The sequence below is a fragment of the Procambarus clarkii genome, chromosome 7, assembly GCF_040958095.1.
Source record: "Procambarus clarkii isolate CNS0578487 chromosome 7, FALCON_Pclarkii_2.0, whole genome shotgun sequence".
Lineage (NCBI taxonomy): Eukaryota > Metazoa > Arthropoda > Malacostraca > Decapoda > Cambaridae > Procambarus > Procambarus clarkii.
Genome location: NC_091156.1, coordinates 40,295,851 through 40,312,862, shown reverse-complemented (window position 1 = coordinate 40,312,862; position 17,012 = coordinate 40,295,851). Strand labels below are relative to the sequence as shown.

General features: G+C 45.7%; 1 protein-coding gene across 1 annotated transcript in view; it reads right to left on the bottom strand.

Moving 5' to 3' along the window:
- LOC123761287 (sulfotransferase 1E1) overlaps positions 1–16,464 on the bottom strand; it is a 30,405-nt gene extending 13,941 nt beyond the window's left edge. Inside the window, exons 1-4 of the mRNA XM_045747213.2 lie at positions 16,389–16,464; positions 14,691–14,868; positions 14,383–14,528; positions 12,009–12,216 (exon numbers count right to left, since the gene is read on the bottom strand). Of these exons, the coding sequence (XP_045603169.2) occupies positions 12,009–12,216; positions 14,383–14,528; positions 14,691–14,864 (528 nt within the window). The 5' untranslated portion in view covers positions 14,865–14,868; positions 16,389–16,464. The remainder of the gene's footprint in view (positions 1–12,008; positions 12,217–14,382; positions 14,529–14,690; positions 14,869–16,388) is intronic.
- Between the last annotated feature and the right edge of the window lie 548 nt (positions 16,465–17,012).

The following is a 17,012-nucleotide window of genomic DNA, read 5'->3' as shown; positions in this document are numbered from 1 at the left end:
GCAGCATCCGCACGCTCATTTAAAGACACGCCAATATGGCTGGGAACCCAACAAAACTCAACCGACTTAAATTTACTGTGAACGAGAAACAGCCAATGCTGGATCTCGACAACTACCGGATGAACTGGATTAAAGCACCCGAGAGCCATGAGGGCACTACGAGAGTCAACAACAACCACAAAGGAAGACTGACAACGAGAAAGTAGGAGACGAAGAGCATAGAGAATAGCATAAAGTTCCGCCGTAAAGATGCTAGTCTCCGGAGGCAAGCGACACATATAAGTGCGATCAGGAAAAACAACAGAGTAGCCAACACCGTCCGCTGACTTAGACCCATCGGTGAAGACAGAAACGGAGCGGGAGTGAGAAGAAAAGTGCTCGAGGAAAAGGCGTTTTAGAACTGTAGGAGGGTAAAAGCTTTAGTGATACGAGTCAAGGATGTACAAAACCGCGGAAGAGGGACCCTCCACGGGGGCAAAGAAGGAACAACACGAGGAGAAACATCAGAAATACGAACGGAAAGAGAATCCTGCAGGCGAGATAACCGGACAGAAAGAGGGAGGTGGTGAAGAGGAACAGGAACCGCAGGAGGGGTAAAAGGTAAAGCACGACAGAGACGAGAGGAAGGATGTTGCAAGGACCGCGCAAGATAGCGAAGACAGTAGCGATCACGGCGGTCCTGGAGAGACAGGAAGCCAGTGTCAACATACAAGCTAAGGACGGGAGTCGAACGAAAGGCACCAGAACTGAGGCGCAACCCAGTATGGTGCAAAGCATCAAGACGGCGAAGAGTAGAAGGAGAAGCAGACGAGTAAGCAGGGCAACCATAATCGAGCTTAGACAGGACGAGAGAGGAATGTAAAGCAAGGAGAGTGCGCCTATCTGCCCCCCAAGAAGTATGGGACAAGACCCGAAGGAGGGTAAGGGACTTAGAGCACTCAACACGGAGGTAAGAGATATGGGGAGGCCAAGACAAACGAGTGTCAAGGAATAACCCCAAAAGCTTCGCGGAATCTTTGTATTCAAGGGGATGACCATAAAGTGACAAAGAGGGACGAAGAACAACCCGTTTCCGCGTAAAAGTCATGGCACAAGTCTTAGAAGTAGAGAACTTGAAGCCATGACCTGTGGCCCAAGACGACACGGCATCAATCGCAAGTTGAAGCCGGCGTTGAAGGAGAGGCGAATCATCACCCTGACAACAAAGGGTAAGATCATCGACATAGAGAGCGGAGAAGACACCAGAAGGAAGAGAGGAAAGAAGACCATTGAGGGCAACCAGAAAAAGAGTAGTGCTCAGAACACTACCCTGGGGCACACCTTCGTATTGCTGAAAAGGGGGAAGAGAGAGCGGTACCAAGGCGCACCCGAAAGGAACGACGAGAGAGGAAGCTGCGGAGAAAGAGAGGGAGATGACCACGAAGGCCAAAAGAATGAAGTTGAGATAGGATATGATAACGCCAAGTGGTGTCGTAAGCCTTTTCTAGGTCAAAAAGGACGGCAACAACGGAGGTCTTCGCAGCAAAAGCAGTACGTATATAGACCTCCAAGTTCACCAGGACATCTGTCGTGCTGCGGCACTTGCGGAAACCAAATTGAGAAGGGGAGAGGAGGTGATGGTGTTCCAGGAACCACATCAGACGAACGTTAACCATACGTTCAAAGAGTTTGCAGACACAACTTGTGAGAGCAATAGGGCGAAAGTCCTTAGGGGAAGTACCCAGAGACCCTGGTTTGCGAACAGGGAGGACAACGGCATCGAGCCAGTCCTCAGGGACTGACGACGACTCCCAGATCCGATTATACAGACTCAGTAAATACTGAGACGTGCTCGGAGGGAGATGGCGAAGCATCTCATAATGAATACCATCGGAGCCCGCCGCCGTAGAACCGCAGAGGGCCAGGGCAGAACGAAGTTCAGAGAGAGAGAAGGGATCATTATAGGGAAGCTGAAGATGAGTGCAGAAATCTAAAGGACGAGACTCAAGGACAGGTTTACGAAGAAGGAAAGATTGGGGAAGATGAAGACCAGAGCTAACAGAAGAAAAGTGGGAACCCAGTTCGGAAGCGACCTGCAACGGGTCCGCCACAAGAGTATCATGGAGGTGAAGGACCGGTGAAACATCGGGAACGAACTTACCCGCTATCTTGCGGATACGCTTCCAGATCTGGGCCAGAGGGGTTTCGGACGTAATTGTCGAGACATAAGATGCCCAACATTCACGTTTAGCCGTACGGATGGCCCTACGGGCCACCGCACTCGCTTTCCGAAAGAAAAGAAAAGAATCGGTTGTCTGCCTACGGCGGTGCTTCTTCCAGGCTGCACGCTTACAGCGGACAGCCCGAGCACAGTCCGCATTCCACCAGGGAACGCACTTCCGTGGACCCCGAGAGGAAGAGCGAGGAATAGAGCGGAGGGCAGCGTCGAAGACAGTGTCATGAAAAAGGAGGAGAGCGCGAGAGAGGGGCAGAAGGGAGAGGTCAGAGAGAGTAGCACTGAGGGAAAACAGGGTCCAGTCCGCCTTAGCAAACTGCCACCTAGGGAAAGAGAGGGAAGGGCGAAAAGAGAAAAAGGAAACAAGGATGGGGAAATGATCACTTCCATGGAGGTCATCAAGAACCTGCCATGTGAAATCTAAGTAAAGAGAAGAAGAGCAGAGAGAAAGATCAAGACAAGAAAGGGTGCGAGTTCGAGAGTCCAAATGAGTGGGCTCACCAGAATTCAGAAGAGACAGGGAAGAAGAGAGGAGAAACGGCTCAAGGAGGCGACCCCGGGTATTCGTCAGAACGTCACCCCAAAGAGAATGACGACAATTGAAGTCACCCAGCAGGAGCACAGGCTCCGGCAAGGAGTCTAGGAGGTGTTTCAAATCAGGAAGAGAGAGCGGGACACTCGGGGGGAGATAAATGGAACAAACTGTGTACCATTTCCCCACAAAGATACGAGCAGCAGAACAATGGAGAGGCGAAGGAAAAAGTAAAGGAACAAAGGGAACATCAGCCCGAATCAAGAGAGCAGAAGAATTAGAAGCCCCAGCAATGGCTGGGGGGGGGGGGGGGGGAGAGAAAGGAATAGCCACGAAAACGACCAGGACGAGCACCAAGCATCGGCTCCTGGAGATAGACACAAAGGGGCGAAAACCGCGAAACCAGAAGTTGGAGTTCGAGGAAATTGGCGTAATAACCTCGAACGTTCCATTGAAGAATGGACAACGACGAGAAGAGAAAGGACAAAAACAGAGAACAAGGAAGAAACAAAGGCGAAAGACCAACAGAGCACGTTAAAGAATATCAGGGTCGGGATCAGGGTCAGCAAAGTCAGGGTTAGGGGGCATGGGTAAACTGAGCAAAGACGGAGGGAAGGAAACGGGAGAACAGATCAGAGGTGGGCGGGCAGGGTCCGGAGGAGGAGGAGGAGGAGACAACGGAGAGGAGCAGTCAAGGACAGCAGCAGGAAGAGGGGGAGTAGAAAGAGAGGAGCGCACCCCAGCAAGAGCATGCAACCGAAAGGGAAGCAGGGGCCAAAGAAACCTCCATAGCAGGAACAGGGGGCGCAAGCACTGAAACGGGAGTGGAAGGAGCAACAGAGCCAGAAGGAGGAGCTGAGGAAGAAAGCGAAGCCTTCTTACCCGCCGGGGAAGAGGAAGGAGAGGAGCCAGGCTTACGCTTCTGACTTAAAGAGACCGGTGTCCCAGCAACGACGTACCGGGCAACTGATTCCAGTGTCTCAACAGGAGAAGCCGAACGAGAGCACACACGACGGCCATTAGGAGAGCGAAGGACATCCGCCCGCACCGACAGGCGGCGGGGAGAGCCGATAGATGGAGGAAGAGGATGGGAAGGAGGATCGGAGGGGGACGAGGAAGGAGACACAGAAGACACGACAGACCGGGTAGAAGGAAGGGGAACCCCAGACAGAGGACCAGGAGGAGGATCCTTCGGGAGAGAACCCAAAGGGACAGAGGAGGGGGCAGTGGGCGCATCAGGGTCCAAGGCCTGGAAACGGTTGTGAGTCTGAGGAAGGCAGGAAGGACGAGGAGAGGAAGAGCGCAACACGCGAGCATAAGAGATATTAGCGTAAGGCGGGAGCCGGCGAACCTGGCGCCTCGCCTCACGAAAAGATAAACGCTCCCGGTGCTTCAAGTTGAGGACGGCTGCCTCAAGCTTGTAATGGACACACGCACGGGAGAAGGTAGGATGGGCCTCACCGCAGTTGAGGCAACGAGCCTGGGGAGAAGCGCACTCCGACTTAAGAGTGACCTTCGCCACCACACAAAGGACAGAGAGAGACAGTCCCGGAGCAGCGGAGGGCACCATGCCCAAACCTCCAGCACTTGTTGCAGAGCCGAGGAGAAGGAATGTACTCCTGGACAGAGCACCTGGCACCAGCAAGAATGACAGAGGGTGGAAGGGTCCTACCATCAAAGGTAATCTTCACAACCCGGAGGGGTTGACGGCGACTACCACGAGGGGGACGAGTAAACGTGTCCACCTGGAGAATAGAATGGCCCTGGGCAGCGAGGATATGTCGAATATCGTCGTGGCAGTCGCGTAGGTCCCGAACACCGGTCGCAACATGGGGCGGGAGCAAAATAGTGCCAACACTGGCATTCAACTGGACGTTCTTCGAGACCCGAACGGGGGTCTCGCCAAGGCAGGATAAGGCAGCCAAGCGGGAAGCAGCATCCTGAGAAGGAGCAGCAACGACACGCGTACCGAGACGAGTGGGGTTAAAAGTAATGGAGGCATCCACGGAATCAATGAGATGTCGATGAAGGGAGAAATCGTCAGGAGGCGCAGAATCAAGAGGGAGGAGATCAAAATATTTGGCCCACGAAGCGGGACCAAACAAGGCTTGATAGGTAGCAGAACTGGAAGGAATCGAGCGAGGGCGGCCGTGACGAGAACGGCGGTGAGAACCCCCAGAGAGAGAGGGGTTAAAAGGCGCAGTAGTAACAACTAGAGAAGGAGCCGCGCCAGGGACGAGGTAGTCACCACTGGGGGCTTGGGGCTCGACCCAACCACAGAGGAGGGAGGGGAGCCAGGGGAAGGAGTCAGAGAGGCCAAAGGAGGAGCAAGGTCGGGGCCCAATGCAGCGGAGGCTACAGAGCCCGGTCTTCCAATACGGACCGACTCGGGGGCTTGGTCGCCCACCCCACGAGCCTGAAAAGGTAAGCCAGAAGCAGCCGAAACAGGGGTTATCATCTTGACGAAATTACGAATTCACTCACGAGTGTGCCCCCACACCCACCATGGAGCCACAATTAGAGGCAGGACACCCAACAAGAAGCTATCGCCGATCTCGTCGGGGCCTCCTAGGGGTGCGTCGTGAGTATACGCCCCACAAACGCCACCTTAAGAAACCGACAGTCCGTCAAGATCGGGTTCAGTGACGAAGTGGGGATTGACAATAAAAGGTTCCCTCGCTCTCGACGTCGGGTACTTCAGTTCAACGGGTGCAAGAGTATGCCTCCTCAAGCACCCGGGCGTCAAAGTAGAAGAAGTCCAAGGGAAGAACCAGAACGAGCAAAAGGTCGGCAGGAAACGGCAAGCAGATAGGAGAAGAGGGGGGAGAAAAACGAAACAGAAGGAAAAGGAAAAGATGCCCAGCAGAAGCAAGACAATTTAAAATACATATCCAACCAAGACTTTACTACACCATGGTTTAATAGGAGTTAAGGGTAACTACTATTGAACACGGGCTCCCTTCGGAACCCAAAAGTAAAATCTGGTCATAGCTCTTATGTCCAATGTAGGCCGACTGGAAGTTCAGCTGGAGCCATCTCTTATGAAGGCCAGCGAAAGAACAGTCATAACTAGACCTTAATTAGGTTTATACAAGTAAAAGCTCTCATGGGTCAAGTTACATTTAGCAAGCTTTAAGAAGTTTCTTAAAGTAACATAAGTGGGAATACTTATGTATCAAATCTAATCTTATCAAACATGTATCCCTAGATTTGTGTTCAATTGTGTAATAAATATATTTTTACATATATACACAATAGCTCTATAGATATCCATATATGCAATACACGATTTTAAGTACTATCACCCCCCCCCCCCTCCTGCAACTTCCCTTTGACAATGATAGCTTCTGGACCATGTATGCACTATACAAGTGTTAACATGAACAATAGATGTACAGTGGACATCACCATTGTTGATGCACATAGCTTTTGGAGGACATTTCGATCTAGAACGGTAACGGTCTACTACAAAGTGACAAAGACACCTCACTGCACTGAAAAGTTTCTATCCACATTTTTCAAGTTTATAACAACATTTGATCAATAAAGACCATTATGTTGTGAGTTTGCAGGGTAAGGATTATATCATGGGACAAATTACTATGAGTGGCAGGCAAGAAACAACACGCATCCTAGAAGTTATGACGTTCAGCAAGGATATGCACAACCGTAAAAGGGACAATGCAGTTCGGGGCAATAAGGAGCAGGGCGGCACTCCATCGAGTGCCCGGGAAAACACTAATACGGCCAATACGTAACCTGGCCACAGCCGTTTCCCCACCGCCAGTTACGGTGGTGCAAAAGACAGACTACCCTTAAGAGCATTCAGTGTTACCAATAACATGACCGACGACCCTGTCAACGGACACTGACGAATTAATGACTTTGTAAAAATCAAGGAAAGCCTGTGTGGGAAAGTGACCAAGTGCAGATAAGCCTCCTCAGAAGAAGAATTTGCAGGATCATTAGAAAAACTAATATGGCTGGTACCAATGCAAAACTAAACCATTTTAAATTTGCTAGAGATAAACCCTGGAATTTCTACTACCACAGGATGGACTTAAAATGTCAAGAGCCAGGAGGGCACTGCGAGGCTCACTACAATGACAAAGCAATGTAGACATTGAGAAAGCAATCGAGCAGACAAAATGGCAAAGTTCTGTCGGGAAGATGCTGGTCTCTAGGGAAAGGCAACAGTTGTGATCAAGAATTACAACAGTAGCTTGTACCGTCGGCTGACTTGGACCCATCTGTGAAGATTGCAACGTAGCAGTTGTGTGAAAAGTGTGGAGAGGAGAGAGAGAGGGGAAAAAAAAATCACAATTGTAGGAGGGAGTAGAAGCCTTTGCAATGCGAGTCTAGGTTTTGCAAAGATTTGTAATAGTGACTTCTCAATGGGGGGCTAGGATGGACCGACACAAATATTGGCAACTAACTATCTTGCAAGCGAGACAAAACGGTTAAAAGGTCAAGAGGAACAGGGGCCTACGAAAGAGGCAACGATCAAAGCACAACACAAGCGAGTGTGACAGTGTTGTAGGGACTGCGCAAGGTAGCATGGACAGTAGGGATCACTACGATCTTTTAAAGCCAGGATGCCAATAAAAACACACGGTCAGGAGTCTAACGATCCCGTACCGGCCCGAACACCAGAGCCGAGGTGTAACCTAGTATGGTGAAGATCATCAAGACGAGGAGTTGGAGAATCAGACGAGTAAACGAGAGTCATAACAGTTTCGACAGCATGCGAGAGGAATGTAAATAGAGTAGCACATCTCTCCAAGTAGTATTGGACAAAACTAAGTTAAAGGCCTTAAAACATTCAACTGCGAGGCAAGAGACGGGAGGCCACCAAGACAATCTTGTCAAATATTAACCGCAAAAGTTAAACTGTATACAAAGAGGACTGCAATAACGCAAAAACGAAGGACGAGAAACTTTCTTCCTAGTAAAAGTCGTAACCTTTATACATCTGTAGTAGAAAACTTGAGCCATAATTGGTGGCCCCAGGATGACACTGCTTCAATTCCATAGCAGAGGGGTAAGATCAACATAGAAGTGGAGAAATGCCTAGAAGAAAGGCTGGAAAGAATACCATTGAAGGCAACCAGGAAAAATAAAGTGCTGAGAACACTGATTTGGGGGTACCCTTTCATACTGTCGAAAATAGGTAGCGAGAGTGGTACCAAGCCTCGCTCTAAGGGAATGACTAAGAGGGAGCCTTGCAGGAAGAGGGAGATTGCCACGAAGACCTAAATAACTAGGTTGGGACAGTGTCATCTCGAAGTGGCGTCATATCCAGGTTCTCTCGTCCCAAGTGAACCTGATTTCTGACAAGGAAAACACCTGCTTGAAGTCACTCCCGGGAACTGACGACCCTTCTCGACCCGACCCTTCCCTTCCCCCAGATACGGTTATAACTATTCGGCCAATAAAGTGTGCATGGAGGGAGATGCCATAGAGTCAGAATGTCATCAGAGCCCGCTGCCATAGAACAGCAGACGATCAGAGTAGACGAGTTACAAGAGAAATTCTTGGGATAGCTGGAGATGTATGCAAAACGGTCAAAGGGACAAGATTCAAGAAGGGGATTCCGAAAAAGGACAGAGGGAGGAATAAATGAAACAGAGCCAACAGCCGAAATGTTTGAACCTAGTTCGGACGCGACCGACATCTGATCTGCCACAACAGAACCTTGGAGATGAAATACTGGAGAAATCTAGAACTAACTTACTCGTTATATTAGGCAATTTCAGATCTTGGGATAGCAGTGTCAATCATCATTAATGAAGATTCCAAACTTCTGCTTAGCCGCACTGATGGCCCCATAGGCCACTGCACTCTTTCCCAAATCATATACGAGAGTCTGCGTTTATTGGCGCTGGCGTTTCCTCCAGGCTGCACGCTTACAGCATGCACTCCGAGCAGTCTGATTTAAAGCAAGGAACACCTCCGCGTTTCCCGAGACGAAGAAAAAATTAAAGATCCAGATCAGAAGTAACAAACTCGCCTAGGAAGGGTGAAAAATATTACAAGGATAGAAAAATGTTATCGAGGGCAAGAACCGCCGCATGGAAGCCAAATAAATACAAGATAAAGACAAGAGTGGGATACATTTCATCAAAGAAAGCGTCAGATGGAGAACTATTGTGTGGGCATCTCCAGTGGGGAAGTTTACTCCACCACAGATGGGAGGAGAAACTGGGACAAAGCTAAAAGTAGAAAGTAGGGGGATCGACATACTGCTTCTGACCAGCTGGGAACCAAGACAGGATCCAGGTTTACACTTCTGACATGTACAAGTACCAGGAGACATGTACTGTGCGATAGCCTCCACAGTCTATTGGAGAGAAAGATCTTTAGAGAACACGGAGATGACCGGCAGGAGGATGACATCGGTCACGTGTTGTGAAACTGCGAAATAAAAATGAGGGCCGAGAATAGACATGGGATTGGGAAAGGAATGCTGCAGCGGAGAGAAGAGGGAGGAAATAATGAACTAAACGGCAGGAGAAGATTGGTAGGGAACCGCGAGGAAGATTCTGCGGTCAGAATGGGGAGGATCGTAAAACGGAGTTAGAGATATTTTGGTTTAAGGCCTGGCAACTGTTGTGGAAGCTAGAAAGGGGGCGAGTGGTGGAGTAGAAGAGTGATGCAACACTAGCTCAAGTCATGTCAGAAAGAGTTGAGATATTTACCTTTGCATCTTGCTCCAGGGGAAAAAATCTGATCACAATATTTAGTGTTGAGAATGGCTTTCTCAAATTCTTAGTGTATGCATGAGCGCAAGAAGGCAGGGTTGGCGTCACCGCAAGTCATGCAGCGAGACTGGGGAGAAAAAACCATTCGATCTTGTAATGGCCTCTGTCTCCACACAGGGACACTACCTCTTGTGATGCTCTAGTGACATGTCCAAATTTCCAACACCTATGGCAGAGGTGTAGTTAAGGAACTGATGAATCTACGCAGAGATCATTAAGACAGATTTCCTACAGGAGGAAGTATGACAGCTGAAACAATGTCAAGACGAAACGCAGGATGAGACCAGTATTAAGAAGACCTTTCCTTTGAATGTCGTAAAGGACAGGGGGTCATAAGAAGAGACTGGCAAGGCTTCCTACCCGTGTTCTAAAACTTCCTTCCAACACAGCAAAAGAGCTAAAAGTGCTGTAGGGAGCCAGCAGTTTGCCTGAAAGGCAAAACAAAATGAGCGCCGGTCCCTCAATCTGCTCACCAAGTAAAAGTAGCAGCTAAGTGAATTATGGTTGTGGGAGATTCCCAGGCAAGGTATTTGGATAGAGCCTTGTGTCAGGAGGAGGAACAGGTTAATTAAGGGTTTACTATCCAGGGATAGTAGTAAATATAGTATACTTAGCAGGGATATAGTAAACAAGTATGATTATATGGATGGAGATGGAAACTCCTTTTGAGTGCAGGTGGAAATGCTGTAGGACGAGTTAGGAACTGATACAGAGGTTAAAGACCGCCATATAATTAGGAGCAAGGGACGACTCCCAATCATACGTGGCATTCTTTTGAGTAAGGGAGTTCGAAATTTATGGTTGTCGAGGACTCAATTACCGACCTGACATTTTAAATCAAATGCAATATCATTCATTGGTAACTGAACACTTAAAGAAATGGCATGTATGCTTGGGATTGGGTGCATTTATCTAGAACTGGGGTTGTTGCGGCTGCCAACTCTTTGGAAACATGGTTGGAGGGGTTTGTTTTTGGTTACACTTAATAGTTAGTGGTATGGGAATTGACATGAAGGGGGCAGTAAACGTTTGTGCTGGTGGGGGGGGGATTAATTGGCAAAGCGTACATGGAAGGAGAAGAGCTTCAAAATAAAACACTTAAGGTATATTATACTAACAGTTAAGAGTAAGAAACAATGCTATTTAAGTGCTCTTATCTCAACAAACTAGATATTATTGCACTTTACGAAACAAGGATGAATGTAGAAAACAGAACTATTAGCCGAATATCAAACTGATTTCTACCGTTTCTCATAGTAGACAAGGAGGAGGAGGAGCCATATACGTTAAGAAGATTTTAAGTACCCCAAGATCCTGAACTCCAGTTTCAACTTTCATGGCATGTTCAGACTCGATACCACGGTAATATATCAGCAAGTTATAAAGCAAGAAAGGGGGATGGGGCGGTTCCCACTGTAGGCTTGTGGCCCGACCCAACTACAGAGGAGGAAGTGGAGTCAAAGGGAGTAGTAAGGAGGGTCAGGAGGAGGAGCAAGGTCGGGGCACAATGCAGCTAGAGCCTACAGAGCCCGGTCTTCCAACAATCTGAGTCGGGGGCTTGGTCGCCCACTTCCACGAGCTTGAGAAGGTAGAAGAGAAGCTGAATGTGACAAAGCTAGAGTAAAGATCTTCATTCACGAATGTGCCCCCACACCCACAATTAGAGGCAGGACACCCAACAAGAGACATGTTGCCAATCTTGCCGGGGGCCCTCTAGGGGTGCGTCACGAGTACACACTTCACAAACACCACATTAAGAACCGTCAGTCTGTCAATATCAGGTTCAGCGACAAAAGAAGGATTGACAATGAAAACATACCCTCGCTCGCGACGTGGCTACCACAATTCAACGGGTGCAAGAGTAAGCCTCCTCAAACACCCGGGCATAAAAAGGCCAAAAAGAATAGTCAAAACAGGCAAAAAGTCGGCAGCAAATAATTGGAAAGGAGAAGAGGGAGAAAAAACGAAACATAAGGAAAAGGAAAAGTCGCCCGGCAGAATTCGTGAGGATAACAGGAGCACAAGGCCACAAAAGGATAGAGGACTGTCCCAATGAGTATTACACTCCGGCGGCAGCCGCCCACCAAAATACCCCCTCACGGAAACAATGGACCAGACAGGGATGGTGAGGGGGAGGGGGGGGGGTTATTGGAAAAAACCCGTCAACAGGTAAACCAAAGTTGGTAGGGGCTCAAGGAGGGAAAGGAAGGTCAATTCATGTCCACTACACAGCTCCCACATTTAAAATTTGATCAAGTTATTTAAGGAAAGTCTTGCCAATATTTAGATTGAAACATTAAACTTTAAATGAAGCATTAGGAACTGCTGGATTAGACGACATTTTACTGAACATTTTATCTTTTGTACCTAATTTAACTAACACCTTAATCGTTTGATTACAAACAGTCCAAGATTTTCTTGTATGCTCCATGAAGCAGTGATGGCAAATCAAACCATTTTATTCCCATAAAACCATTAGATTACAGTAGCCAACTCTGACCTTCGTGGTTAGAGGTAGGGTAAGCGGCAGGAGGGTGGTGGGCAGGTGGGTCTTCATCACTCTAGGAGCAGGTAAAGCCTCGCTAATCTGCAGAAACACTCCGTCTTCTACCTTCTTGCCTGGACACATTTGACGAAACATTTCTGTCATCGGCTGAGGATTCTCAACTGTGCTTCTTATGGTCTTGCTGTCAAGCATCATGTCAAAGCTGGAATGTTGTTATTACAAGTACTAAACTTTACCAGAACTGAAATAATTTTATTGCTTCAGAATCAATACATTTCAGTCGTTTCTTAAACCATTCATCAGTTATGCGATAAGTTCTGGTAACATTTCTTTATATAAACCCATCCAGCAGCACAAATATAGGATCCTTCATACATTGCAACCGATACCCGAATTGTTCTTGACTAATCACATGATTTTTTAAACTTGACTGTTGAGTGCAGCAACTTCACATTCAAGCACGCATTAACATTACGTGCGCAAACTACGTAACCTAGACATTTATACCAAAAGCTAATTGTCACAAAACTATCACCATCTTAAAACCAATATTAGGCTTCACTTGACAACTGGAATATGACCTATACCCACGCCCTATATTCTGCCACAGAATATCAGACCTTTTACTACTTCATAGGAGAATGGGCTAGACACAATAAGATACTTACAAAAACCATGTGCACCATATTACAATGATTGACGTTCTAAGCAATTGGGTAGAATTTTTCCACTAGTCACTTTTTAGTCCAAAAATATTTAAAAATATTCCAATGCCCAGTATAGCACATTTACTTAATTAAACATGGATTGCATGTAATAGACCTAGGAAAGGTTAGTCGTCTTAGCAACTAAAGTAGAAAATTTGTTTTTCTAAATTCAATAGTATCGAATCCTACTTAATTAAATCAAGTTGTACGTCTGTATGTGCTATTGTCTTCATCCTTCCTGTAAGTACTCCCAATACAGGGAGGGATGGGTTTTGTCAAAAGTACCATTTACTGTAAACAACAATGTAGTGTAAGAGTGAAAAGTAAATTTAGGACAGTTTGGCATCAATGGTAACAGGATTATCCAACAATGATTAAGAGAACTAATCACCCGAGTCATTAATTTTGCTCACACGCACAAAGTGTTAGAAGAGAAATATATGCACAAGACATCCGAAGCGATTGTTTCACACGCAAGACCTGAATTTATGTAATTACAGTATGGATCCAAAGTATTAGGACCAATCATGAAGATAACTGGTCCAAATACCCATTTGGTATATATACCAACATTGGTACAATTTAGTTAGTCGCTAAAGCTTAAGATAATAGGCTTAAGTGACTTTAGAAATGCATTTAACAGTGTAGCCAGGGTACGCATCCCAACCAGTAGTAACGTATCAAGAAATTTATGACAGCAAGTTATTTATAGGTTAAGTTTATTTTTGGCAACACTGGTATTTAGTCCGCTAGGACCTCTGTGTCCACCAAACATTTTATAAAAATTCTCCTCGCCCAGCACCGCCTTAAACAATATTAATCTTTTAATGAATTTACAATCCAACCCCCTTTTCCCCACTAATGAAAATTAGTTGGAATGTTCACACAACTCTTAGAGGCGGAAGAAATGATGCAGTGAAACAAGACGAAGTAGAAGGTAAACTGTATTTGAGCCTAATGCATTACCTAATTTTACAGTCAAGCTGGGGTGAGGCCGTATTACAGAAAAGTACAAACTCTCGCAAAATGTGTCTTGACCCCTCCCAAGTTATATATAGTCGTAATAACCATTATTTCCCCATACAATTCCCCTCCAAAAAAATTTACGCACTAATCTGAACAACCATAGAACAATCCATCTTAGGTCTAGTCTAAGAACGTAAAGTACTAACACAGGAAATGCTAAAGATATACCGGCACCCAGTCTGATTAAAATATCTTAAGCAGCCAACACCATTTTATCCACATCCGGTGCAATGTTAAGCAGCAGTGTAACCGTTTTATGAAATTTCATCCAAAAAACAAATATTGTCTTTTTTTGCAGAGATATAAAGTAGTTAAATTATTTACGAGAAATACTTAAGAACATTTGTAAAATCTTCGCCAATATTATCTGGTCTTCAAAATTAACAGAATTTTGTCTAAGGTACGTCCACAAATTTGCGAATTTACTGCCACTTTCTGAACTATCATTGCAATAAAGTAGTTGCCATAGAAAAGCTATCTAAATCGGGGCTCTGAGAACTTTAATGAGCCAAGAACTAATTAAAAAAACAATCCTACTGATTTACTAGGCGCAATCTGACTACAATAGTTATTATACCACTGATCCCAGGCGTTACGAAGACAATCACACTGATAAACTAATAAGAATGTCATACTCTATATGCGGTGCTCTGATGAAGATGGGCAGGTCGGCCCTCTGGTTGTCCAGGTCGGGGTTGTGAAGCATAGTCCACACCAACTCCAACATCCAGGTCGTCCCAGACCTGGGCATTCCCATCACAAGTACGTCACCTTCAGTGAACTGAAGAGAAACTTATTGTAGTATACATTAGAGAGAACACAAGTGTATACAATTGTTACCCACATATATACCAGGGGCGAGGGATCCAAGTACAGTCCCCCCTCCCCCTCGGACCAAGTATATATCCAATATTCAAGTCTCAGAGTAACAATGACAACACACCTTGAAGTTGTAGATGGTGTCAGCATATTTGGTGAAGAGCGTCGGGTAGAGCCAGCCTCCGGGCCTGAGGCGGACCATACCATGGTTGTAGAGCGTCTGTTCCTCCTCCATCTTTGCCAGCCACTCCTCGCTCATGGCCTCCACCCGGTGACCACTAGCCAGCTTCGTAGTCATCTTCCTAGGTACAACTACACGGGTCGTTATGGCAGTCAACTCTTGAAAATTCCTCGTCTATGTCAGGCATTACAACAGTGAGGTAAAATGGCAATACCTTATTAAACATGTTTACAAACTGATGGCGATGATGAAGGGTTTAGCATGGGTGACATGACTGGTGGTCAAGGCTGTGTCGGCTGATGACCTGTTTTATACGTGACCCCGGGAAAGGGGGGCGGTATGAACAATTACTTGGCAAGGGTATTAAGTGGGGAATATTAGGGAAGATGTGTAGACTATGTGGGTCGGGGAGGTGTCAAAGCTTCACCGGTTCCTGCACTTTCCAATACAAATTATGTAAAAAGAATTACTATACCAAAAAAACTAAATTGTCATTTCAAAACAAATAATTTTAGAATAGGGAATCTAGCGTAACCAGCGCCACCAGTCGCCACTCTTGGGGTGGGGATGTTTGGGAAGAGAAAATTAAAGTCACCAGACCTACCACACCACATACTGAACCATGCAACACCTGCCTGTTTAAGACTCAAAAGCACAGTATAATCTGAAATAATGCCATATAAGTTTACACTTTAATCCGAAATACTTTTAAGGAATATCTGATCTGATTCACACAAATGCCGCACTTTAATAACTGTTAATCTTTAAACCTAGTAATTATGTATTCAAGATATCTTACAACGGTCGATAAGCACGATGCATTAGATGTAAATATAACCTCACTAAGACTGCTCTAACCTGGTGGTAAAATCTTAACCTACTTACAACAACACAGTTGGTATATTATCTTCACAAAACTTAGAAGTCCACCTTCAATCACAAGCCGACGGACTAAGAAGGAGGTGGTATACATTTTAAATACACAATTCACGATGTTAAGAAGTGGCCTAATGTCTGCAATGAATCAAGGTATCTTCAATGATTTTTTTTTAAATGCTGTAATACAAACTCCCTGCCATTGGCGGGGCGTGTTGCCATCAGTTTAAAAAATATGCCAATTCAACGCAGTTATTGGAAGTCCGCACAGAAGCCAATTTAACCCATAATAGAGACGGATCAATATTGCATTCTCTAAGTTAAATGTGACATCCACTGTATTGTTATGCTATTCCTGCACGACACCAAACACTAACGAGTTGCTCTACAAAGAGCAGAATACAACATGGAAAGGAAGGTAGTATTTACAGCGTACAGGAACCATATTTGCGATGAGAAGTAAGAGCTGCTCGTCTCACAGTCCCTCCAACATTATATTCCCTCCTCACAACGTCGGCAATAACTACAAACATTTGTGAATTTCTCTACTCATATTGCACAATTACACCAATCACAGCATCTTTCACAAATACAGAGCAAATACACTCTGCTCACTCTTTCAACAAAACTACTGCATTTGGCAAATAGACTGTAGTTATACGAAGTTACTAAAACAGTTATACAATCCCTAAATTATTTTCACACTTTAACTATAGTCTTCCCTGAGGAAAAATAATTTAAATACGTCTATACACTACAGCTCACCTTCTGACACTGAAGGTAACACTGATGGAGGGAGGAGGAGCAGCACAACAGCTCACACCAACACAAGCAACACATATGAACTGTCATTGGCTGAGGCTCCACCCAAGTCAACACCCCAGTGTTACCAACTCTGCTAAAGAAGTGCTCTCATCCATCTAGTGATACCAATTCAGTGTACTAATTAACCTTAGTCTATCTTTTACAGATAATAAAAAACAGCTGTAAGTTGACAGATAAAAATGAGGCACAAAAGTTATGTTAAGGAAGAACAGTAGAATGCTTCGTCTAAATAATTATTAACATTAATTCGGGTTGTTTCCCAAAATCTCGCTGTTTTTCAGGCTTGAAAAAACGTATAAATTAAAGGGGTTTACTCCACAATAAGTGTAAAAACCTTAACTCTAGAGGACAATGACCTGTAATTGGAGGACACATTTTAGTGGCTGGTATCTATAGTGTGCGGGTCACTGGTCATTACATGTGAGAACGAGGGAACTGTGCAGCGATCTCACCAAAACCGGACCTAACAATTAATGAATCTTTACATGTGCACTATGTAAGGAAGCGTAAACATTAACATGCTTTATTGAGAACACAAGCGTGGTAATGTGTAGGTTTTCTCAA